General features: G+C 41.6%; 1 protein-coding gene across 1 annotated transcript in view; it reads right to left on the bottom strand.

Moving 5' to 3' along the window:
• Positions 1 to 18469, bottom strand: part of slc6a11b (solute carrier family 6 member 11b) — a 103521-nt gene extending 85052 nt beyond the window's left edge. Inside the window, exons 1-5 of the mRNA XM_064967448.1 lie at positions 18122 to 18469; positions 14392 to 14607; positions 12862 to 12996; positions 8271 to 8411; positions 6186 to 6267 (exon numbers count right to left, since the gene is read on the bottom strand). Coding sequence (XP_064823520.1) covers positions 6186 to 6267; positions 8271 to 8411; positions 12862 to 12996; positions 14392 to 14593 — 560 coding nt within the window. The 5' untranslated portion in view covers positions 14594 to 14607; positions 18122 to 18469. The remainder of the gene's footprint in view (positions 1 to 6185; positions 6268 to 8270; positions 8412 to 12861; positions 12997 to 14391; positions 14608 to 18121) is intronic.
• Positions 18470 to 25135: the final 6666 nt, after the last annotated feature.

Below are 25135 nucleotides of genomic sequence, written 5' to 3'. Positions count from 1 at the left end.
TAGGAAAACCAAAGTTTCAAAGGCTGGGCCTAATATAGTGTATGAGAGGTCAGGCTGGGCCTAATATAGTGTATAAGAGGTCAGGCTGGGCCTAATATAGTGTATGAGAGGTCAGGCTGGGCCTAATATAGTGTATAAGAGGTCAGGATAGGCCTAATATAGTGTATAAGAGGTCAGGCTGGACCTAATATAGTGTATAAGAGTTCAGGCTGGGCCTAATATAGTGTATGAGAGGTCAGGCTGGGCCTAATATAGTGTATAAGAGGTCAGGCTGGGCCTAATATAGTGTATGAGAGGTCAGGCTGGGCCTAATATAGTGTATGAGAGGTCAGGCTGGGCCTAATATAGTGTATAAGAGGTCAGGCTGGGCCTAATATAGTGTATAAGAGGTCAGGCTGGGTCTAATATAGTGTATAAGAGGTCAGGCTGGGCCTAATATAGTGTATAAGAGGTCAGGCTGGGCCTAATATAGTGTATAAGAGGTCAGGCTGGGCCTAATATAGTGTATGAGAGGTCAGGCTGGGCCTAATATAGTGTATAAGAGGTCATACAATATGTTTAGTAGTGATTCATATGTTGTTGTTGTAAAGAATATTTGCTGTAATGAGGAGCAAACAGACGCTGCACTAGACACATTAATGAAATGTCTTATTCCAGTTACTAATAAGCATAAACCCATTAAGAACCCATTAAAAACCCATTAAACCCAATAAGCCCATTAAGAAAATGACTAAAAACAGTTAAATCCCTGTGGATTGATGAGGAATTGAAAAAAATGGTTGAGAGGAATGATGCAAAAGGAATGTCAAAAAAGTCTGGCTGCACAACCTATTGGCAAATTGATACATCATGTGACTAAACTGAATAAAAAGAAGAAGAAACTACACTATGAAACAAAGATAAATTACAAAGAATGATATCAAAAAGCTTTGGAGCACCTTAAATTACATTTTGGGCAAAAAGGCAAACTCAGCTCCCTTATTCATTGAATCAGATGGCTCATTCATCACAAAACCCACCAATTACTTTAACGATTTATTTCATTGGCAAGATGAGCAAATTTAGGCATGACATGCCAGCAACAAACCCCGACACTACACATCCAGATATAACTGATTAAATTACGAAAGACAAACATTGTAAATTTGAATTATGTGAAGTGAGTGTGGAGGAAGTGAAAAAATTATTGTCGTCTATCAACAATGACAAGCCACCGGGGTCTGTCACCTTGGATGAAAAATGACTGAGGATAATACCGGACGATATTGACACTCCTATTTTCCCTATCTTCAATGAGCATGAGGATCCATAATAAACCCCAGGAAGAGTAGCTGCTGCCTTGGCTGGAACTAATGGGGATCCATAATAAACCCCAGGAAGAGTAGCTGCTGCCTTGGCAGGAACTAATGGGGATCCATAATAAACCCCAGGAAGAGTAGCTGCTGCCTTGGCAGGTACTAATGGGGATCCATAATAAACCCCAGGAAGAGTAGCTGCTGCCTTGGCAGGAACTAATGGGGATCCATAATAAACCCCAGGAAGAGTAGCTGCTGCCTTGGCAGGAACTAATGGGGATCCATAATAAACCCCAGGAGGAGTAGCTGCTGCCTTGGCAGGAACTAATGGGGATCCATAATAAACCCCAGGAAGAGTAGCTGCTGCCTTGGCAGGAACTAATGGGGATCCATAATAAACCCCAGGAAGAGTAGCTGCTGCCTTGGCAGGAACTAATGGGGATCCATAATAAACCCCAGGAAGAGTAGCTGCTGCCTTGACAGGAACTAATGGGGATCCATAATAAACCCCAGGAAGAGTAGCTGCTGCCTTGGCAGAAACTAATGGGGATCCATAATAAACCCCAGGAAGAGTAGCTGCTGCCTTGACAGGAACTATTGGGGATCCATAATAAACCCCAGGAAGAGTAGCTGCTGCCTTGGCAGGAACTAATGGGGATCCATAATAAACCCCAGGAAGAGTAGCTGCTGCCTTGGCAGGAACTAATGGGGATCCATAATAAACCCCAGGAAGAGTAGCTGCTGCCTTGACAGGAACTAATGGGGATCCATAATAAACCCCAGGAAGAGTAGCTGCTGCCTTGGCAGGAACTAATGGGGATCCATAATAAACCCCAGGAAGAGTAGCTGCTGCCTTGGCAGGAACTAATGAGGATCCATAATAAACCCCAGGAGGAGTAGCTGCTGTCTTGGCAGGAACTAACGGGGATCCATAATAAACCCCAGGAAGAGTAGCTGCTGCCTTGGCAGGAACTATTGGGGATCCATAATAAACCCCAGGAAGAGTAGCTGTTGCCTTGGCAGGAACTATTGGGGATCCATAATAAACCCCAGGAGGAGTAGCTGTTGCCTTGGCTGGAACTAATGGGGATCCATAATAAACCCCAGGAGGAGTAGCTGTTGCCTTGGCAGGAACTATTGGGGATCCATAATAAACCCCAGGAAGAGTAGCTGCTGCCTTGGCAGGAACTAATGGGGATCCATAATAAACCCCAGGAAGAGTAGCTGCTGCCTTGGCAGTAACTAATGGGGATCTATAATAAACCCCAGGAAGAGTAGCTGCTGCCTTGGCAGGAACTAATTGGGATCCATAATAAACCCCAGGAAGAGTAGCTGTTGACTTGGCAGGAACTAATGTGGATCCATAATAAACCCCAGGAAGAGTAGCTGCTGCCTTGGCAGTAACTAATGGGGATCTATAATAAACCCCAGGAAGAGTAGCTGCTGCCTTGGCAGGAACTAATGGGGATCCATAATAAACCCCAGGAAGAGTAGCTGCTGCCTCGACAGGAACTAATGGGGATCCGTAATAAACCCCAGGAAGAGTAGCAGCTGCCTTGGCAGGAACTATTGGGGATCCATAATAAACCCCAGGAAGAGTAGCTGCTGCCTTGGCAGGAACTAATGGGGATCCATAATAAACCCCAGGAAGAGTAGCTGCTGCCTTGGCAGGAACTATTGGGGATCCATAATAAACCCAATAGAGAGTAGCTGCTGCCTTGGCAGGAACTATTGGGGATCCAGAATAAACCCCAGGAAGAGTAGCTGCTGCCTTGGCAGGAACTAATGGAGATCCATAATAAACCCCAGGAAGAGTAGCTGCTGCCTTGGCAGGAACTAATGGGGATCCATAATAAACCCCAGGAAGAGTAGCTGCTGCCTTGGCAGGAACTAATGGGGATCCATAATAAACCACAGGAAGAGTAGCTGCTGCCTTAGCAGGAACTAATGGGGATCCATAATAAACCCCAGGAGGAGTAGCTGCTGCCTTGACAGGAACTAATGGGGATCCATAATAAACCCCAGGAAGAGTAGCTGCTGCCTTGGCAGGAACTAATGGGGATCCAGAATAAACCCCAGGAAGAGTAGCTGCTGCCTTGGTAGGAACTAATGGGGATCCAGAATAAACCCCAGGAAGAGTAGCTGCTGCCTTGGCAGGAACTAATGGGGATCCATAATAAACCCCAGGAAGAGTAGCTGCTGCCTTGGCAGGAACTATTGGGGATCCGTAATAAACCCCAGGAAGAGTAGCTGCTGCCTTGGCAGGAACTAATGGGGATCCAGAATAAACCCCAGGAAGAGTAGCTGCTGCCTTGGTAGGAACTAATGGGGATCCAGAATAAACCCCAGGAAGAGTAGCTGCTGCCTTGGCAGGAACTAATGGGGATCCATAATAAACCCCAGGAAGAGTAGCTGCTGCCTTGGCAGGAACTAATGGGGATCCATAATAAACCCCAGGAGGAGTAGCTGCTGCCTTGGCAGGAACTAATGGGGATCCGTAGTAAACCCCAGGAAGAGTAGCTGCTGCCTAGGCAGGAACTAATAGGGATCCATAATAAATATACAAATACAGCTATAGTTGCTTAAGGAAAGAATGTCGGGCAAAACGAAATCTGAGACGTCTTAGGAGCACTTACATGGTGGGATGTGACCTGTGACCGATGTGCACCCATGAATATAGTTCAGCCATAGATTATGGTATAGTTCAGCTATATAGTATAGTTCAGCCATACATTATGGTGTAGTTCGGCTATATAGTATAGGTCAGCTATATAATATAGTTCAGCTATATAGTATAGTTCAGCCATACAGCATGGTGTAGTTCGGCTGTATATAGTATAGTTCAGCTATATAATATAGTATAATTCAGCTATATAGTCTAGTTCAGTTATATAATATAGTATAATTCAGCTATATAGTATAGTTCAGCTATATAGTACAGTTCAGCTATATACAGTGCCTTGCGAAAGTATTTGGCCCCCTTGAACTTTGCGACCTTTTGCCACATTTCAGGCTTGAAACATAAAGATATAAAACTGTATTTTTTTGTGAAGAATCAACAACAAGTGGGACACAATCATGAAGTGGAACCTCATTTATTGGATATTTCAAACTTTTTTAACAAATCAAAAACTGAAAAATTGGGCGTGCAAAATTATTCAGCCCCCTTAAGTTAATACTTTGTAGCGCCACCTTTTGCTGCGATTACAGCTGTAAGTCGCTTGGGGTATGTCTCTATCAGTTTTGCACATCGAGAGACTGAACATTTTTCCCATTCCTCCTTGCAAAACAGCTCGAGCTCAGTGAGGTTGGATGGAGAGCATTTGTGAACAGCAGTTTTCAGTTCTTTCCACAGATTCTCGATTGGAATCAGGTCTGGACTTTGACTTGGCCATTCTAACACCTGGATATGTTTATTTTTGAACCATTCCATTGTAGATTTTGCTTTATGTTTTGGATCATTGTCTTGTTGGAAGACAAATCTCCGTCCCAGTCTCAGGTCTTTTGCAGACTCCATCAGGCTTTCTTCCAGAATGGTCCTTTATTTGGCTCCATCCATCTCCCCATCAATTTTAACCATCTTCCCTGTCCCTGCTGAAGAAAAGCAGGCCCAAACCATGATGCTGCCACCACCATGTTTGACAGTGGGGATGGTGTGTTCAGGGTGATTTGCTGTGTTGCTTTTACGCCAAACATAACGTTTTGCATTGTTGCCAAAAAGTTCAATTTTGGTTTCATCTGACCAGAGCACCTTCTTCCACATGTTTGGTGTGTCTCCCAGGTGGCTTGTGGCAAACTTTAAACAACACTTTTTATGGATATCTTTAAGAAATGGCTTTCTTCTTGCCACTCTTCCATAAAGGCCAGATTTGTGCAATATACGACTGATTGTTGTCCTATGGACAGAGTCTCCCACCTCAGCTGTAGATCTCTGCAGTTCATCCAGAGTGATCATGGGCCTCTTGGCTGCATCTCTGATCAGTCTTCTCCTTGTATGAGCTGAAAGTTTAGAGGGACGGCCATGTCTTGGTAGATTTGCAGTGGTCTGATACTCCTTCCATTTCAATATTATCGCTTGCACAGTGCTCCTTGGGATGTTTAAAGCTTGGGAAATCTTTTTGTATCCAAATCCGGCTTTAAACTTCTTTACAACAGTATCTCGGACCTGCCTGGTGTGTTCCTTGTACTTCATGATGCTCTCTGCGCTTTTAACGGACCTCTGAGACTATCACAGTGCAGGTGCATTTATACGGAGACTTGATTACTCACAGGTGGATTGTATTTATCATCATTAGTCATTTAGGTCAACATTGGATCATTCAGAGATCCTCACTGAACTTCTGGAGAGAGTTTGCTGCACTGAAAGTAAAGGGGCTGAATAATTTTGCACGCCCAATTTTTCTGTTTTTGATTTGTTGAAAAAGTTTGAAATATCCAATAAAAGTCGTTCTACTTCATGATTGTGTCCCACTTGTTGTTGATTCTTCACAAAAAAATACAGTTTTATATCTTTATGTTTGAAGCCTGAAATGTGGCAAAAGGTCGCAAAGTTCAAGGGGGCCGAATACTTTCGCAAGGCACTGTAATATAGTATAATACAGCTATATAGTATGGTATAATTCAGCTATATAGTATAGTACAGTTCAGCTATACGTGCAGTATCAATATAAATATAATTTTTATATTTTAATTTATCCTTTATTTAACTAGGCAAGTCGTTTAAGAACAAATTGTTATTTACAATGACAGGACTACACCGGCCAAACCCGGACGACGCTGGGCCAATTGTGAGCCATCCTATGGGACTCCCAATCACGGCCGGTTGTGGTACCAGCCTGGATGCTGATACTATACATACAGTATGTATATATTATAAAACAATGTACTCACTCCCAGAACTCTACAACAGGCGAGGTGGCGTTGGGGTTGAAGGTGAAATTGGTGCCGTTCCTCTGGAAATCGACACAGTTCTCTACAAGGAAACAGACAGAGAACATATCACAGATCTCTACTAGGAAACAGACAGAGAACATATCACAGTTCTCTACTAGGAAACAGACAGAGAACATATCACAGTTCTCTACTAGGAAACAGACAGAGAACATATCACAGTTCTCTACAAGGAACATATCACATTTCTCTACTAGGAAACAGACAGAGAACATATCACAGTTCTCTACAAGGAAACAGACAGAGAACATATCACAGTTCTCTACAAGGAACATATCACATTTCTCTACTAGGAAACAGACAGGGAACATATCACAGTTCTCTACTAGGAAACAGGAAACAGACAGAGAACATATCACAGTTCTCTACAAGGAACATATCACATTTCTCTACTAGGAAACAGGGAACATATCACAGTTCTCTACAAGGAAACAGACAGAGAACATATCACAGTTCTCTACAAGGAAACAGACAGGGAACAAATCACAGTTCTCTACAAGGAAACAGACAGAGAACATATCACATTTCTCTACTAGGAAACAGGGAACATATCACAGTTCTCTACTAGGAAACAGACAGAGAACATATCACAGTTCTCTACAAGGAAACAGACAGAGAACATATCACAGTTCTCTACTAGGAAACAGACAGTGAACATATCACAGTTCTCTAGAAGGAAACAGACATTGAACATATCACAGTTCTCTACTAGGAAACAGACAGTGAACATATCACAGTTCTCTACAAGGAAACAGACATTGAACATATCACAGTTCTCTACTAGGAAACAGACATTGAACATATCACAGTTCTCTACAAGGAAACAGGGAACATATCACAGTTCTCTACTAGGAAACAGGGAACATATCACAGTTCTCTACTAGGAAACAGGGAACATATCACAGTTCTCTACTAGGAAACAGACAGTGAACATATCACAGTTCTCTACAAGGAAACAGGAAACAGACAGAGAACATATCACAGTTCTCTACAAGGAAACAGACAGGGAACAAATCACAGTTCTCTACAAGGAAACAGACAGAGAACATATCACATTTCTCTACTAGGAAACAGGGAACATATCACATTTCTCTACTAGGAAACAGACAGAGAACATATCACAGTTCTCTACAAGGAAACAGACAGAGAACATATCACAGTTCTCTTCAAGGAAACAGACAGAGAACATATCACAGTTCTCTACAAGGAAACAGACAGAGAACATATCACAGTTCTCTACAAGGAAACAGACAGAGAACATATCACAGTTCTCTACTAGGAAACAGACAGAGAACATATCACAGTTCTCTACTAGGAAACAGACAGAGAACATATCACAGTTCTCTACAAGGAAACAGACAGTGAACATATCACAGTTCTCTACTAGGAAATAGGGAACATATCACAGTTCTCTACTAGGAAACAGACAGAGAACATATCACAGTTCTCTACAAGGAAACAGACAGAGAACATATCACAGTTCTCTACAAGGAAACAGACAGAGAACATATCACAGTTCTCTACTAGGAAACAGACAGTGAACATATCACAGTTCTCTACTAGGAAACAGGGAACATATCACAGTTCTCTATAAGGAAACAGACAGAGAACATATCACAGTTCTCTACTAGGAAACAGGGAACATATCACAGTTCTCTACTAGGAAACAGACAGAGAACATATCACAGTTCTCTACTAGGAAACAGACAGAGAACATATCACAGTTCTCTACTAGGAAACAGGGAACAGACCGTGAACATATCACAGTTCTCTACTTGGAATCCGAAAGTGAACATATTCAGTATTGAACAACATCGAGGTAGATGGTCAGACTAGACTAGAATAGAATAGACTAGACTAGAATATAATAGAATAGACTAGAATATAATAGACTAGACTAGAATATAATAGAATCGACTAGAATATAAAGTATAGAATAAATTATAAAACTTTTTTTTAAATATAATTAGGACCCAGGTGAAGCAGGATGCATTATGGGTCTCACCTGAACAGGTGTGTTCTCACCTGTGTTCCAGTAGTGATCACACGAGGCCCAGGGTAGCTCCGTGGTGAAGCAGTTGAACAGGTAGAAGATAGCCCAAGACAGGATAACCACATAATACACATTCAAATGGGCCACGATCACCTGGGTCGCATAGCCAATACCTGTAGAACATACAGAGAGATTACACAGGCATGAAACAGACAGAGACATTACACAGGCATGGGCATACAGAGAGATTACACAGGCATGGACATACAGAGAGATTACACAGGCATGAAACAGACAGAGACATTACACAGGCATGGACATACAGAGAGATTATACAGGCATGGGCATACAGAGAGATTATACAGGCATGGACATACAGAGAGATTACACAGGCATGGGCATACAGAGAGATTATACAGGCATGGACATACAGAGAGATTACACAGGCATGGGCATACAGAGAGATTATACAGGCATGGACATACAGAGAGATTACACAGGCATGGACATACAGAGAGATTACACAGGCATGGACATACAGAGAGATTACACAGGCATGGACATACAGAGAGATTACACAGGCATGGACATACAGAGAGATTACACAGGCATGGACATACAGAAAGATTACACAGGCATGGACATACAGAGAGATTACACAGGCATGGACATACAGAGAGATTACACAGGCATGGACATACAGAGAGATTACACAGGCATGGGCATACAGAGAGATTACACAGGCATGGGCATACAGAGAGATTACACAGGCATGGGCATACAGAGAGATTACACAGGCATGGACATACAGAGAGATTACACAGGCATGGACATACAGAGAGATTACACAGGCATGGACATACAGAGAGATTACACAGGCATGGACATACAGAGAGATTATACAGGCATGGACATACAGAGAGATTACACAGGCATGGACATACAGAGAGATTACACAGGCATGGACATACAGAGAGATTATACAGGCATGGACATACAGAGAGATTACACAGGCATGGACATACAGAGAGATTACACAGGCATGGGCATACAGAGACATTACACAGGCATGGACATACAGAGAGATTATACAGGCATGGACATACAGAGAGATTACACAGGCATGGACATACAGAGAGATTACACAGGCATGGGCATACAGAGACATTACACAGGCATGGGCATACAGAGAGATTACACAGGCATGAAACAGACAGAGACATTACACAGGCATGGACATACAGAGAGATTATACAGGCATGGACATACAGAGAGATTACACAGGCATGGACATACAGAGAGATTACACAGGCATGGACATGGACATACAGACAGAGATTACACAGGCATGGACATACAGAGATTATACAGGCATGGACATACAGTGAGATTACACAGGCATGGACATACAGAGAGATTACACAGGCATGGACATACAGAGAGATTACACAGGCATGGACATACAGTGAGATTATACAGGCATGGACATACAGTGAGATTACACAGGCATGGACATACAGAGAGATTACACAGGCATGGACATACAGAGAGATTACACAGGCATGGACATACAGAGAGATTACACAGGCATGAAACAGACAGAGAGATTACACAGGCATGGACATACAGAGAGATTACACAGGCATGGACATACAGAGAGATTACACAGGCATGGACATACAGAGAGATTATACAGGCATGGACATACAGAGAGATTACACAGGCATGGACATACAGAGAGATTACACAGGCATGGACATACAGAGAGATTACACAGGCATGAAGCAGACAGAGAGATTACACAGGCATGAAACAGACAGACCAATGACTTTATGGCTAGAGTGTCCGCCCTAAAATCGGAAGATTGGGTGGTCGAGTCATTTAAAAAACTTTTTATTTTATTTAACTAGGCAAGTCAGTTAAGAACAAATTCTTATTTACAATGATAGGCCTAAACGGGACGACGCTGGACCAATTGTGCGCCGCCCTATGGGACTCCCAATCCCGGAAAGGTTGTGATACAGCCTGGATTCGAACCAGGGTGTCTGCAACGACACCTCTAGCACTGTGATGCAGTGCCTTAGACCGCTGCGCCACTCATGGAGCCCGATAGACTTAAACAGCTGACAATTATCGAGACATCAAAGTGTCACAACAACAACAATTCATAAACAATAGGTCTATAGACAAACACAGCATATATGGTATACATTTCCCACGTGCAAATAATACTTTTCGGGTGGTGTTCAAAGCACGTCATTCCGAGAACAGGTTAAATTTATCAACTCTAATCAATGAGCCCTATCAGTCGTGCATGGCAACACAAAACATGAACAACAGGCTAATAAATCCCTAGTTTTTGGGGTTATACTCAAGTAAAACAATTTGTACTAATCTATACTTCCATATTTCCAAGTCAGATTGTTAAAGGTGAAGGGTGGGTGGGGGGGGTTATTAAATGAATTGCAATGTCTGTTTAATCTGACAGACTTTTTGGTTTTTTAATGTAAAGATTTAGCCTAATCCAGCTATGAAAACTCTTAAAATTGATTTATCCTGCAATCGATTTCGTTAAATCGGTAATATTCATTTTTGTCTTCTTCTAATGCCTCTTAAAAGGAAAATAATCTAAGTATTGATTCCATTCTTTTTCCACGTTCACATTTAGTTTTGTTACATCCGGAAACATCCGTGTTAAATTGAAGAGGACCTGTCACTGATCTACAGACAATACCCCGTAATGTCAAAGTGGAATTTTTTTTGTAGAATTTAAAAAAAAATTATTATTATTTTTTAATGTAAAAGCTGAAATGTCTTGAATCAATTAGTATTCAACCACTTTGTTATGGCAAGCCTACATACATTCAGGAGAACAAAATGTGCTTAACTAATGACATCATGAATTGCATGGACTCATTCTGTGTTCAATAATAGTGATTAACATGATTTTTGAATGACTACCTCATCTCTCTACCCCAACACATACAATTATTTGTAAGGTCCCTCAGTCGAGCAGTGAATTTCAAACACAGATTCAACCACAAAAGACCAGGGAGGTTTTCCAATGTCTCGCAAAGAAGGGCACCTATTTGTAGAAAAACAGATGATGAATATTCATTTGAGCATGGTTAAGTTATATATTAGGCTTTGGATGGTGTATCAATACACCCAGTCACTACAAAGATACAGGCGTCCTTTCTAACTTAGTTGCCGGAGAGAAAGGAAACCGCTCAGAGATTTCACCATGAGGCCAATGGTGATTTTTAAAACAGAATGGTTCTGATAGGATAAAACTGAGGACGGATCAACGTTGTAGTTACTCCACGATACTAACCTAAACGAGAGAGAGAAAAGAAGGAAGCCTGTATATAATATCATGTGTAGATGGGTGAGAGAGGAACATTTATTTTGAATTCAGGCTGTAACACTTTCTGAAGGCACTGTATATCAAGCTGCCTCACTACAGAAACAGGAGACAGACTAGTGTCCTGTACATCAAACTGTCTCACTACAGAAACAGGAGATAGACTAGTGTCCTGTCCAGGGGGTGTCCTGGTACATCAAGCTGCCTCACTACAGAAACAGGAGATAGACTAGTGTCCTGTCCAGGGGGTGTCCTGGTACATCAAGCTGCTACAGAAACAGGAGATAGACTAGTGTCCTGTCCAGGGGGTGTCCTGGTACATCAAACTGTCTCACTACAGAAACAGGAGATAGACTAGTGTCCTGTCCAGGGGGTGTCCTGGTACATCAAACTGTCTCACTACAGAAACAGGAGATAGACTAGTGTCCTGTCCAGGGGGTGTCCTGTCCAGGGGGTGTCCTGGTACATCAAACTGTCTCACTACAGAAACAGGAGAGAGACTAGTGTCCTGTCCAGGGGGTGTCCTGTACATCAAGCTGCCTCACTACAGAAACAGGAGATAGACTAGTGTCCTGTCCAGGGGGTGTCCTGTACATCAAGCTGCCTCACTACAGAAACAGGAGATAGACTAGTGTCCTGTCCAGGGGGTGTCCTGGTACATCAAACTGTATCTCTACAGAAACAGGAGATAGACTAGTGTCCTGTCCAGGGGGTGTCCTGGTACATCAAGCTGCCTCACTACAGATACAGGAGATAGACTAGTGTCCTGTCCAGGAGGTGTACTGTACATCAAGCTGCCTCACTACAGATACAGGAGATAGGAGTCTATGAGCTTTTCAGCGGGACAGAGAGAGAGAAAAGGAAGGTTTAAACAAACACACAGAACATACAGGTACGGAAATTCAACGGAAGAGAGAGAGAATAAATGGGAATATTTGACTACGTTGGATAAATAACATCAATCATTACTTGAATTAAAGACATAAGGTCATAAGATAGATACACATGTACAGTCAGCACAATCACCAGGGTAGGATAAGTACTTAACTAATACTCAACTGTGATTGTAATCGAGAGGGTGATTGTTTATTTCGTTTTTATTATCATTACGAAGGGAATATAAACCACAATAGTTTACTTTAGTGTTAATAATATAACAAAAATATAATTATTTAATGACATTAATTACATGATTTATTTATTTATTTTGTATTAATACATAATCGAGAAGAAAAATAAATAAATAAAGGCATTATTACCTTCAAAGAGCGGGCAGCATTTCCTCCAACATGTGATGCCTCCTTCGCTGGTGAACTGTCCCAGAGCTGTCTCCAGGAAGAACACCGGGATGCCACAACATATAAAGAAGATTATATATGGTACGAAGAACGCACCTGGAAAACACACACACACACAGACACACACAGACACACACAGTAAGAAAAAAAAGCCATTTTGAATGAAGATTATATATTGAAAGTCCTAGAAGATTCTGTTTTTTTTACAGTACTCAAAACAAACAGATTGGGAGGGGGATCTTTCTCGAATAAAGAAGGACTAGCGGTGTTCAAATCAAAAACAAATGTTTATTGGTTACGTACAGTCTAGCAGATGTTATTGAGGGAAATGCTTGTTCACAGATTAACCACCAGATTAACATACACATTCGCTACAATGTCATTGTTACAACACAGGTTTAAATCTCTTGAAAGTTGCATCAACACAATTAAATATCTGACCTCCTTTGTTGTTATAACAGAGGTAGGGGAATATCTGACCTCCTTTGTTGTTATAACAGAGGGAGGGGAATATCTGACCTCCTTTGTTGTTATAACAGAGGGAGGGGAATATCTGACCTCCTTTGTTGTTATAACAGAGGTAGGGGAATATCTGACCTCCTTTGTTGTTATAACAGAGGTAGGGGAATATCTGACCTCCTCTGTTGTTATAACAGAGGTAGGGGAATATCTGACCTCCTTTGTTGTTATAACAGAGGTAGGGGAATATCTGACCTCCTTTGTTGTTATAACAGAGGTAGGGGAATATCTGACCTCCTTTGTTGTTATAACAGAGGTAGGGGAATATCTGACCTCCTTTGTTGTTATAACAGAGGTAGGGGAATATCTGACCTCCTTTGTTGGTATAACAGAGGTAGGGGAATATCTGACCTCCTTTGTTGTTATAACAAAGGTAGGGGAATATCTGACCTCCTTTGTTGTTATAACAGAGGTAGGGGAATATCTGACCTCCTTTGTTGTTATAACAGAGGTAGGGGAATATCTGACCTCCTTTGTTGTTATAACAAAGGTAGGGGAATATCTGACCTCCTTTGTTGTTATAACAGAGGTAGGGGAATATCTGACCTCCTTTGTTGTTATAACAGAGGTAGGGGAATATCTGACCTCCTCCGTTGTTATAACAACCCTATGATCTCTTGGTGTAGCCCCCCCACACCCCCCCGAATGAATGGTTGAATCAATGTCTTAACCCTTCTCCAGTCTTATAACACAGGTAAGGGAACAGTCACGTAATGGCTTAGATGTTGAGTTGATAGTCGCTGGACCCAGGTTCCAGTCCCAGTCAGGGCTAACCTCCTAATTTGCTATAAAACAGTAACCTCCTAATTTGCTATAAAACAGTAGACTATCTTACCTCCTCCATTCTTGTAACACAGGTAAGGGAACAGTCACGTAATGGCTTAGATGTTGAGTTGATAGTCGCTGGACCCAGGTTCCAGTCCCAGTCAGGGCTAACCTCCTAATTTGCTATAAAACAGTAGACTATCTTACCTCCTCCATTCTTGTAACACAGGTAAGGGAAACGCCACACGTTTCCTAGCCCTATGATCTCTCCGGCCACCGACAGGACAAACTCAATCTTGTTGTTCCAGTGGCCCCTCTCGTTGACTGGCTTCTTGTCATTGGCTGACTCCAAGTCCAGGGCGTCCTCTGGTTTGCCATTGACTACTGAGACTTTCTTCTCGCCTGTCATGGCGTTGCAAAAGCCTGAAATGAAACAAATCGATTTTACACTCCATCAATTAGATTAACCCTCTGGTTTAAGGCTATACAGTGATATTTTGATTTTGAAGCATATTGATGATGAGGCAGCTGAGAGAGGCGGCCGGGAACAGGGTAGAGTAAAGGAGAGTAGAGTAGAGCAGAGTTAGAGTAGCGGTAGAGTACAATTATAGTAGAGTAGAGTTAGAGTAGAGTAAAGGAGAGTAGAGTTAGAGTAGAGTAGAATTAGAGTAGCGGTAGTGTACAAGTATAGTAGAGTAGAGTAGAGCAGAGTTAAAGTAGAGTAGAGCAGAGTTAGAGTAGAGGTAAAGTAGACTAAAAGTAGAGTTATAATAGATTAGAGTTAGGGTAGAGTTAGAGTAGAGTAGAATTAGAGTAGCGGTAGTGTACAATTATAGTAGAGTAGAGCAGAGTTAAAGTAGAGTAGAGTAGAGTAGAGTGGAGTAGGGTAGTGTAGAGTAGAGTAGAGCAGAACAGGGTAGAGTTAGATTTAAAGTAGAGTCGAGTAGAGTAGAGTAGAGTAGAGTAGAGTAGAGTAGAGTAGAGTAGAGTCATGGCCAAAATAATTTTGAGAATCACACAAATATTAATTTCCACAAAGTTTGCTGCTTCAGTGACTTTAGATATTTTTGTCAGATGTTACTATGGAATACTGAAGTATAATTACAAGCATTTCATAAGTGTCAAAGGCTTTTATTGTCAATTACATGAAGTTGATGCAAAGAGTCAATATTTGCAATGTTGACCCTTATTTTTCAAGACCTCTGCAATCTGCCCTGGCATGCTGTCAATTCACTTCTGGGCCACATCCTGACTGATGGCAGCCCATTCTTGCATAATCAGTGCTTGGGAGTTTGGCAGAATTTGTGGGGTTTTATTTGTCCACCCGCCTCTTGAGGTTTGACCACAAGTTCTCAATGGGATTAAGGTCTGGGGAGTTTCCTGGCCATGGACCCAAAATATCGATGTTTTGTTCCCCAAGCCACTTAGTTATCACTTTTGCCTTATGGCAAGGTGATCCATCATGCTGGATTATGCAGTTTGTCACCAAACTGTTCCTGGATGGTTGGAAGAAGTTGCTCTCGGAGAATGTGTTGGTACCATTCTATATTCATGGCTGTGTTCTTAGGCAAAATTGTGAGTGAGCCCACTCCCTTGGCTGAGAAGCAACCCCACACATGAATGGTCTCAGGGTGTTTTACTGATGGCATGACACTGATGGTAGCGCCCACCTTGTCCACTCTGGACAAGCTTTTCTTCCGGATGCCAGAAGTTAGAGTGAGAGTAGAAGAGAGTTAGCGTAGAGTGAGAGGTATATTTAGAGTAGAGTTAGAGTAGAATGAGTGAAGAATGGAGTAAGAGTAGAATAGAGGTAGAGGAAAAGTCGAGTAGAGTTAGAGTAGAGTTATAGTAGAGTAGAGTAGAGTTAGAGTAGAGTTAGAGTAGAGTATAGTTAGAGTAGAGTAGAGTTAGAGTAGAGTAGGTTAGAGTTGGAGTAGAGTTATAGCAGAGTAGAGTAGAGTTATAGTAGAGTTATAGTAGAGTAGAGTAGAGTAGAGTAGAGTAGAGTAGAGTAGAGTAGAGTAGAGTAGAGTAGAGTAGAGTTAGAGTAGAGTTAGAGTAGAGTAGAGTTAGAGTAGAGTAGATTAGAGTTATATTAGAGTAGGTTAGAGTTAGAGTAGAGTTATAGCAGAGTAGAGTAGAGTTAGAGTAGAGTTATAGTAGAGTAGAGTAGAGTTAGAGTAGAGTTAGATTAGAGTAGAGTTAGAGTAGAGTAGAGTAGAGTTAGAGTAGAGTTATAGTAGAGTAGGTTAGAGTTAGAGTAGAGTTATAGCAGAGTAGAGTAGAGTTATAGTAGAGTTATAGTAGAGTGGGTTAGAGTTAGAGTAGAGTTATAGTAGAGTTAGAGTAGAGTAGAGTTATAGTAGAGTAGAGTTAGAGAAGAGTAGGTTAGAGTTAGAGTTAGAGTAGAGTTATAGTAGAGTAGAGTTCGAGTAGAGTTAGAGTTAGAGTAGAGTTACAGTAGATTAGAGTTATAGTAGAGTAAAGTAGAGTTATAGTAGCGTAAAGTAGAGTTATCATAGCGTAAAGTAGAGTTATAGTAGAGTAAAGTAGAGTTATAGTATAGTAGAGTAGAGCAGTTAGAGTAGAGTATAGTAGAGTTAGAGTTAGAGTAGAGTTAGAGTAGAGCAGAGTAGAATAGAGTAGAGTTAGACTTGAGTAGAGTAGAGTGGAGTATAGTTATAGTAGAGTTAGAGTAGAGTAGAGTAGAGTTATAGTAGAGTAGAGTTAGAGTAGAGTTAGAGTAGAGTTAGAGTAGAGTAGAGTTAGAGTAGAGTAGAGTAGAGTTATAGTAGAGTAGAGTTAGAGTAGAGTTAGAGTAGAGTTAGAGTAGAGTTAGAGTAGAGTAGAGTAGAGTTAGACTTGAGTAGAGGAGAGTGGAGTATAGTTATAGTAGAGTAGAGTTAGAGTAGAGTTATAGTAGAGTAGAGTAAGAGTAGAGCAGAGTAGAGTTATAGTAGAGTAGAGTTAGAGTAGAGTTAGAGTAGAGTAGAGTAGGTTAGAGTTAGAGTGGATTAGAGTTATAGTAGAGTATAGTTAGAGTAGAGTAGAGTTAGAGTAGAGTTATAGTAGAGTTATAGTAGAGAAAGAGTAGAGTAGAGGTATGGTAGAGTAGAGTTATAGTAGAGTAGAGTTAGAGTAGAGTAGAGTAGAATAGAGTTGAAGTAGAGTAGAGTTAGAGTAGAGTTATAGTAGAGTAGAGTTAGAGTAGAATAGAGTTGGAGTAGAGTAGAGTTAGAGTAGAGTTATAGTAGAGTAGAGTTAGAGTAGAGTAGAGTAGAATAGAGTTGGAGTAGAGTAGAGTTAGAGTAGAGTTATAGTAGAGTAGAGTTAGAGCAGAGTAGAATAGTGTTGGAGTAGAGTAGAGTTAGAGTAGAGCTATAGTAGAGTAGAGTTAGAGTAGAGTTAGAGTAGAGTAAAGGTAGAGTAGAGTTAGAGTAGAGTTATAGTAGAGTAGAGTTAGAGTAGAGTAGAATAGAGTTGGAGTAGAGTAGAGTTAGAATAGAGTAAAGGTAGAGCAGAGTTCCACCACTTTAGGATGACACTGGGAGACTGGGAGTCTTCGACTACAATCACAGGAAATTACACTCGAGACATGCATTTACAATGTGGGGTCTCCATGACCTACAAGAACCTCTTAAACCCTGTTACAAAATTAGTATGATATATTTTATAAACGGACATTCAAATAAAATAAAATAGAGCTGTGTCGTCAATCATGAGGTCCCCCAAATGCAACAATTGTCTCTCCAATTAGGAACAGCATGACACAATTGAATTTAGGTGTGACAAAGTCATGAGCGCAAAACGACACATCAACTCTTACAATTGATTTTTTTTTATCATGATTCGTATCGACCCCGCCTTCCCCCTCGTCTAGTAGATGAAAGAAAGCATGAATTGACAAAGAGGTGAAGTCTGAAGTCACACTACTCACCGATATACTGTAGGTTATATAGTAAAGAATATACTGTAGGTTATATAGTAAAGCGCTCCGTGGCTTTAGATTCTAAGAAGAGAACCAGGACGCGATAAACAAGGAGAGAAAAAAAGGAAGTTCTGGGTGTTTTTTCTGCCGTTAGTTGAATGTGGTTGTTTTTGTTTTGTCTCCGTCTATATAAAGGAAGATTCCGGTTAGGCGGCAGCGGTAGATATCTCGTACCAGGCTCGCGCTGGATAGGATAACATGCAACTGCGCAGCCGGTGGGTAAAGCGCGCGATGTGATCTCCTAACGCCTCCGGTTGGACAGAAGCCACGAGGTAACCGTAACTACACAGCGCGGTGTTTCACACACCATTGTAAACTCACGCTACACAGCACAGGGAAAAAGGGGGACGGAGTTACGAAGACCAACGGAAAGATAACGAGGCTGAACAAAATGAGGAAACATTATAGCCTATAGCTCACCGACTCAAGAGAGTGAGGTTTTATTCTCGGTGTGTGGGTATTTGTTGTTGTTTTCGTTGAGCCAGGCTAACAATCTATGCAAGACCTGGATAGACCTATAGAGGGGGGGAGGACTAATTCTGCCATCATGTGCACTAGAAAACTGCATGTATAAGCTTGTCGTGAGTGATTTAGAAATTTGACGGAACTGTATTGTGAATGTACTGTATAGAGTCATACAAGCTTTTGTGGTTTCAGTGCACCATGTGTAATAATTAACCCGTCAACCATCATAACTGCATGTTTCCATAACACGTGGTCACTACAGTAGCAAAGTGACAAATTGTCATAAACTTTTATTACATTTAAAATGTCAAGTTCTCGCTTTAAAAACAGAATGAAAACTCAAATAAAATTTTACTAAGTATTCTGATGACTTCGAAAATGTGTTTTTCCAAAACAGGTGAATTAAACTTTTTTAATTCACCTGTTTTTTTTTTGTTTTGTTTTTTTACAAAACTAGTTGAACAAAGTGGAAATTATCAATATTGTAAAGATTAATGACCTACAAGTAGAGGAATGTTGCAGATATTAGCATAATAATTTGCTCAAAACACAGTTATTTAATATTTCTAAATATATGTACTTTTTTTAACCTTAGTTTAGGGGGTGTTGCGAAGGAAAGTCGAACCTAAAGAGTGGACGACTGGCTATGAGTTAAAGAAGTTTACGGGGTACAAGTGACTATTTTGCAGAATCCTAGCCACATGATCAGCAGGGAAATGTCAAGAGAAGGAATGAGAGTCAAACCTAAAGAGCTAGAAACCATTGATTTATGAATTGATGTCAGTGGTGTTGTATCCTTTGTTGAGACAAAGGCCTGTGTATCCCAAATGGCACCCTAATCTCTTTATAGTGCACTACTTTGGACCAGTGTCCACGAGGCTCTGGTCAAAAGGAGTGCACTATATAGGGAACGGGGGGGGGATATTTGGGACACAGACAGGGGTTCAGGCAGCATACAAACAACACAACCAACCGACCTGTTGTGCCTCCGAGTTTGTCAAGGCAACACAAACGTTCCTTAAAGGGGAATTTCTGCCAAGATATATAGTCATTTCTATTATTAACAACATTATGTTTTTGATCATTGAACATTAAACGGTATCCAAACCACAAGCTTGAACGAGAGAATTTTAATTTCACTGGTAGAATCGGGGAAGTTTCGAACTTCCTGTGTATTCGTCTGCTCATAGTGAAAAACAAAGCCTGGCATTCATAGAAAATGCAGATACAGCCCTGCCTGGTAGATGGGGCCCACAAAACCTGGTATTTTCATTCACGCAGATACAGCCCTGCCTGGTAGATGGGGCAAGCCCACAAAACCTGGTATTTTCATTCACGCAGATACCCACTAGGTAACTTACATTTACATTACATTTAAGTCATTTGGCAGACGCTCTTATCCAGAGCGACTTACAAATTGGTGAATTCACCTTATGACATCCAGTGGAACAGCCACTTTACAATAGTGCATCTAAATCATTTAAGGGGGGGGGGGGGGTGAGAAGGATTACTTTATCCTATCCTAGGTATTCCTTAAAGAGGACTTGATGGCTTTGTTTACTTTGAACGACCAACACATAGTAATCTCAGAACATCTCTAGGCAGTGGGCCTCCCAAGTGGCGTCACTACAGACCCATGTTCAATCCCAGGCTGTCGCAGCCAGCTGCGACTGGGAGACCCGTGAGGCGACGCAAGAGTCGTCCGGGTTAGGGGAGGGCTTGGTCGGCCGGGATGTCCCTCTCCCATCGCGCTCTAGCGACTCCTTGTGGCAGGCCGGGAGCATGCCAGTTGTACGGTGAGCATGCCAGTTTATACATTGCTGCAGCTGGCTTCCGGGTTAAGGGAGCAGTGTGGCTAGCTAGTTTAGCCTACTCTAACATCCCCCCGGCTCAAACAGAGAGGGATGCTACGTTAGCTAGTTGGCTATGGCTATCCAACAGAGAGGGATGCTATGTTAGATAGCTGTCTATGGCTATCCAACAGAGAGGGATGCTATGTTAGCTAGCTGTCTATGGCTATCCAACAGAGAGGGATGCTATGTTAGCTAGCTGGCTATGGCTATCCAACAGAGAGGGATGCTATGTTAGCTAGCTGTCTATGGCTATCCAACAGAGAGGGATGCTATGTTAGCTAGCTGGCTATGGCTATCCAACAGAGAGGGATGCTATGTTAGCTAGCTGGCTATGGCAATCCAACAGAGAGGAATGCTAAGTTAGCCAGCTGGCTATGGCTATCCAACAGAGAGGAATGCTAAGTTAGCTAGCTGGCTATGGCTATCCAACAGAGAGGAATGCTAAGTTAGCCAGCTGGCTACGGCTATCCAACAGAGAGGGATGCTAAGTTAGCCAGCTGGCTACGGCTATCCAACACCGGAACTCCTCCAAGTCAAGGTAAGCATTTGGTTGTATTAATTTATTGCCCCCGGGGCCCTCTAGCAGAACTGCTAAACTGCTTTCTGACTGTACAAATCAAATCCAAGTTTATTTGTCAAGTGCGCCGAATACAACAGGTGACGTAGACCTTACAGTGAAATGCTGAATACAACAGTATTAGACCTTACAGTGAAATGCTGAATACAACAGGTGTAGTAGACCTCACAGTGAAATGCTGAATACAACAGGTGTAGTAGACCTCACAGTGAAATGCTGAATACAACAGGTGTAGTAGACCTCACAGTGAAATGCTGAATACAACAGGTGTAGTAGACCTTACAGTGAAATGCTGAATACAACAGGTGTTGTAGACCTTACAGTGAAATGCTGAATACAACAGGTGTAGTAGACCTGACAGTGAAATGCTGAATACAACAGGTGTAGTAGACCTCACAGTGAAATGCTGAATACAACAGGTGTAGTAGACCTTACAGTGAAATGCTGAATACAACAGGTGTAGAAGACCTCACAGTGAAATGCTGAATACAACAGGTGTAGTAGACCTCACAGTGAAATGCTGAATACAACAGGTGTAGTAGACCTTACAGTGAAATGCTGAATACAACAGGTGTAGTAGACCTTACAGTGAAATGCTGAATACAACAGGTGTAGTAGACCTCACAGTGAAATGCTGAATACAACAGTAGTAGACCTCACAGTGAAATGCTGAATACAACAGGTGCCAATTTGTAAGTCGCTCTGGATAAGAGCGTCTGCTAAATGACATAAATGTAATGTAAATGTGTAGTAGACCTCACAGTGAAATGCTGAATACAACAGGTGTAGTAGACCTCACAGTGACATGCTGAATACAACAGGTGTAGTAGACCTCACAGTGAAATGCTGAATACAACAGGTGTAGTAGACCTTATAGTGAAATGCTGAATACAACAGGTGTCGTAGACCTTGCAGTGAAATTCTGAATACAACAGGTGTAGTAGACCTTACAGTGAAATGCTTACTTACAGGCTCTAACCAATAGTGCAAAAAATGCATTAGGTGAACAATAGGTAGGTAAAGAAATAAAACAACAGTAACAAGACAGGTTATAACAGTAGTGAGGCTATATACAGTAGAGAGGCTATATACAGTAGAGAGGATATATACAGTAGTGAGGCTATATACAGTAGAGAGGCTATATACAGTAGAGAGGCTACATACAGTAGTGAGGCTATATACAGTAGAGAGGCTATATACAGTAGAGAGGCTACATACAGTAGAGACTATATACAGTAGAGAGGCTACATACAGTAGTGAGGTTATATACAGTAGAGAGGCTATATACAGTAGAGAGGCTATATACAGTAGAGAGGATATATACAGTAGTGAGGCTATATACAGTAGAGAGGCTATATACAGTAGAGAGGCTATATACAGTAGAGAGGATATATACAGTAGTGAGACTATATACAGTAGAGAGGCTATATACAGTAGAGAGGCTACATACAGTAGAGACTATATACAGTAGAGAGGCTATATACAGTAGTGAGGTTATATACAGTAGTGAGGCTATATACAGTAGAGAGACTATATACAGTAGTGAGGCTATATGCAGTAGAGAGGCTATATACAGTAGAGAGGCTATATACAGTAGTGAGGCTATATACAGAAGAGAGGCTATATACAGTAGAGAGGCTATATACAGTAGAGGCTATATACAGTAGAGGCTATATACAGTAGAGAAGCCATATACAGTAGAGGCTATATACAGTAGAGAAGCTATACACCGTAGAGAAGCTATATACAGTAGAGAGGCTATATACAGTAGAGAAGCTATATACAATAAAGAAGCTATACACCGTAGAGAGGCTATACACCGTAGAGAAGCTATGCACAGTAGAGAAGCTATAACAGTAGCGAGGTAGTAGGTACATGTAGATATGGTTAAAGTGAGTTTGCATATATGATGAACAGAGAGCAGCAGTAGCGTAAAAGAGGGGTTGACGGGTGGTGGGTGACGGGACACTGTACTGCGACGGTGGGTTTAATTCCATAGGCGACCTTGTTGCCGGTGATGTCTGGTGAGGACCTGCCTTACAACAAACCTACGAGCCCTCAGTCCAGTCTCTCTCAGCCTATTGCGGACAATCTGAGCACTGATGGAGGGAATGTGAGTTCCTGGTATAACTCAGGCAGTTGTTGTTGCCATCCTGTACCTGTCCCGCAGGTGTGATGTTCTGATGTACCGATCCTGTGCCGGTGTTGTTACACGTGGTCTGCCACTGCGAGGACGATCAGCTGTCCGTCCTGTCTCCCTGTAGCACGGTCTTAGGTGTCTCACAGTACATTGCAATTTATTGCCTTGGCCACATCTGCAGTCCTCATGTGTCCTTGCAGCATGCCGAAGGCACGTTCACGCAGATGAGCAGGGATCCTGAGCATATTTCTTTTGGTATTTTTCAGAGTCAGTAGAAAGGCCTCTTTAGTGTCCTAAGTTTTCATAACTGTCACCTTAATTGCCTACCGTCTGTAAGCTGTTAGTGTCTTAATGACCGTTCCACAGGTGCATGTTCATTAGTTGTTTATGGTTCATTGAACAAGCATGGGAAACAGTGTTTAACCCCTTTACAATGAAGATCTGTGAAGTTATTTTTATTCTTATGAATTACTTTGAAAGGAAAAAGGGAAGTTTCTTTTTTTTGTTGCTGAGTATAGAACGTCAAAAAATGCTCCATCTCGTATTCGAATAATTTTGCACGGCCAATTTTTCAGTTTTTGATTTGTTAAAAAAGTTTGAAATATCCAATAAATGTCGATTCCACTTCATGATTGTGTCCCACTTGTTGTTGATTCTTCACAAAAAAAATACAGTTTTATATCTTTTAAGTTTGAAGCCTGAAATGTGGCAAAAGGTCGCAAAGTTCAAGGGGGCCGAATACTTTCGCAAGGCACTGTATATAGCCCCTCTCCGTCTACCTTGACCTCATGCTGAGTAATAACAAGCTCTGTCGGCCAAGACTGTGAATACTTCACCTTTTATCAGGGCGCTTAGATTGAGGCAAATCACTTTAAGCCATTGCGGTCTGGTCCTGTCCCCCCCCCCCCCCTTTAACTGTATTGAATATCCTCCAATCGAAACACACGTGAAACTTGTCATAAAATGCCCAAGCTAACAGACCAATCAACATGCAGCACAGGGATCAGTTATCAGTCAGAGCTGTGCTGTGCATAAAGAGTAGTGGCCACCAGAGAAGCAGACTGGCAGGAAGTCGCTGGTCCTTTGAAAGCAACACTGGCTGCTGTTTCCCTTTATGTTGCTCTATTATCATTTGAATTAGCATTTTAGTCATTTAGCAGATGTTCTTACCCAGAGAGACTTACAATTAGTGAGTCATTTAGCAGATGTTCTTACCCAGAGAGACTTACAGTTAGTGAGTAATTTAGCAGATGTTCTTACCCAGAGAGACTTACAGTCAGTGAGTCATTTAGCAGATGCTCTTATCTAGTGAGTCATTTAGCAGATGTTCTTATCTAGTGAGTCATTTAGCAGATGTTCTTATCTAGTGAGTCATTTAGCAGATGCTCTTATCTAGTGAGTCATTTAGCAGATGTTCTTATCCCGAGAGACTTACAGTTAGTGAGTCATTTAGCAGATGCTCTTATCTAGTGAGTCATTTAGCAGATGTTCTTATCCCGAGAGACTTACAGTCAGTGAGTCATTTAGCAGATGCTCTTATCTAGTGAGTCATTTAGCAGATGCTCTTATCCAGTGAGTCATTTAGCAGATGTTCTTATCCAGAGAGACTTACAGTTAGTGAGTCATTTAGCAGATGCTCTTATCTAGTGAGTCATTTAGCAGATGTTCTTATCCAGAGAGACTTACAGTTAGTGAGCCATTTAGCAGATGCTCTTATCTAGTGAGTCATTTAGCAGACGCTCTTATCCAGAGAGACTTACAGTTAGTGAGCCATTCAGCAGATGCTCTTATCTAGCGAGACTAACAATTACATTCAGACTTACATTCAGGTAGCTAAAACAACCAGTCACAGGAAGTGAAAATTTCCTCAGTAAAGCAGCTATCTGAAAAATATGTGCCTCTAAGAAGTCGACAAAAAATGTTAGTGC

The sequence above is a fragment of the Oncorhynchus masou genome, chromosome 6, assembly GCF_036934945.1.
Source record: "Oncorhynchus masou masou isolate Uvic2021 chromosome 6, UVic_Omas_1.1, whole genome shotgun sequence".
NCBI classification, from domain to species: Eukaryota; Metazoa; Chordata; class Actinopteri; order Salmoniformes; family Salmonidae; genus Oncorhynchus; species Oncorhynchus masou.
This window is presented reverse-complemented; position numbering and strand designations above follow the sequence as displayed.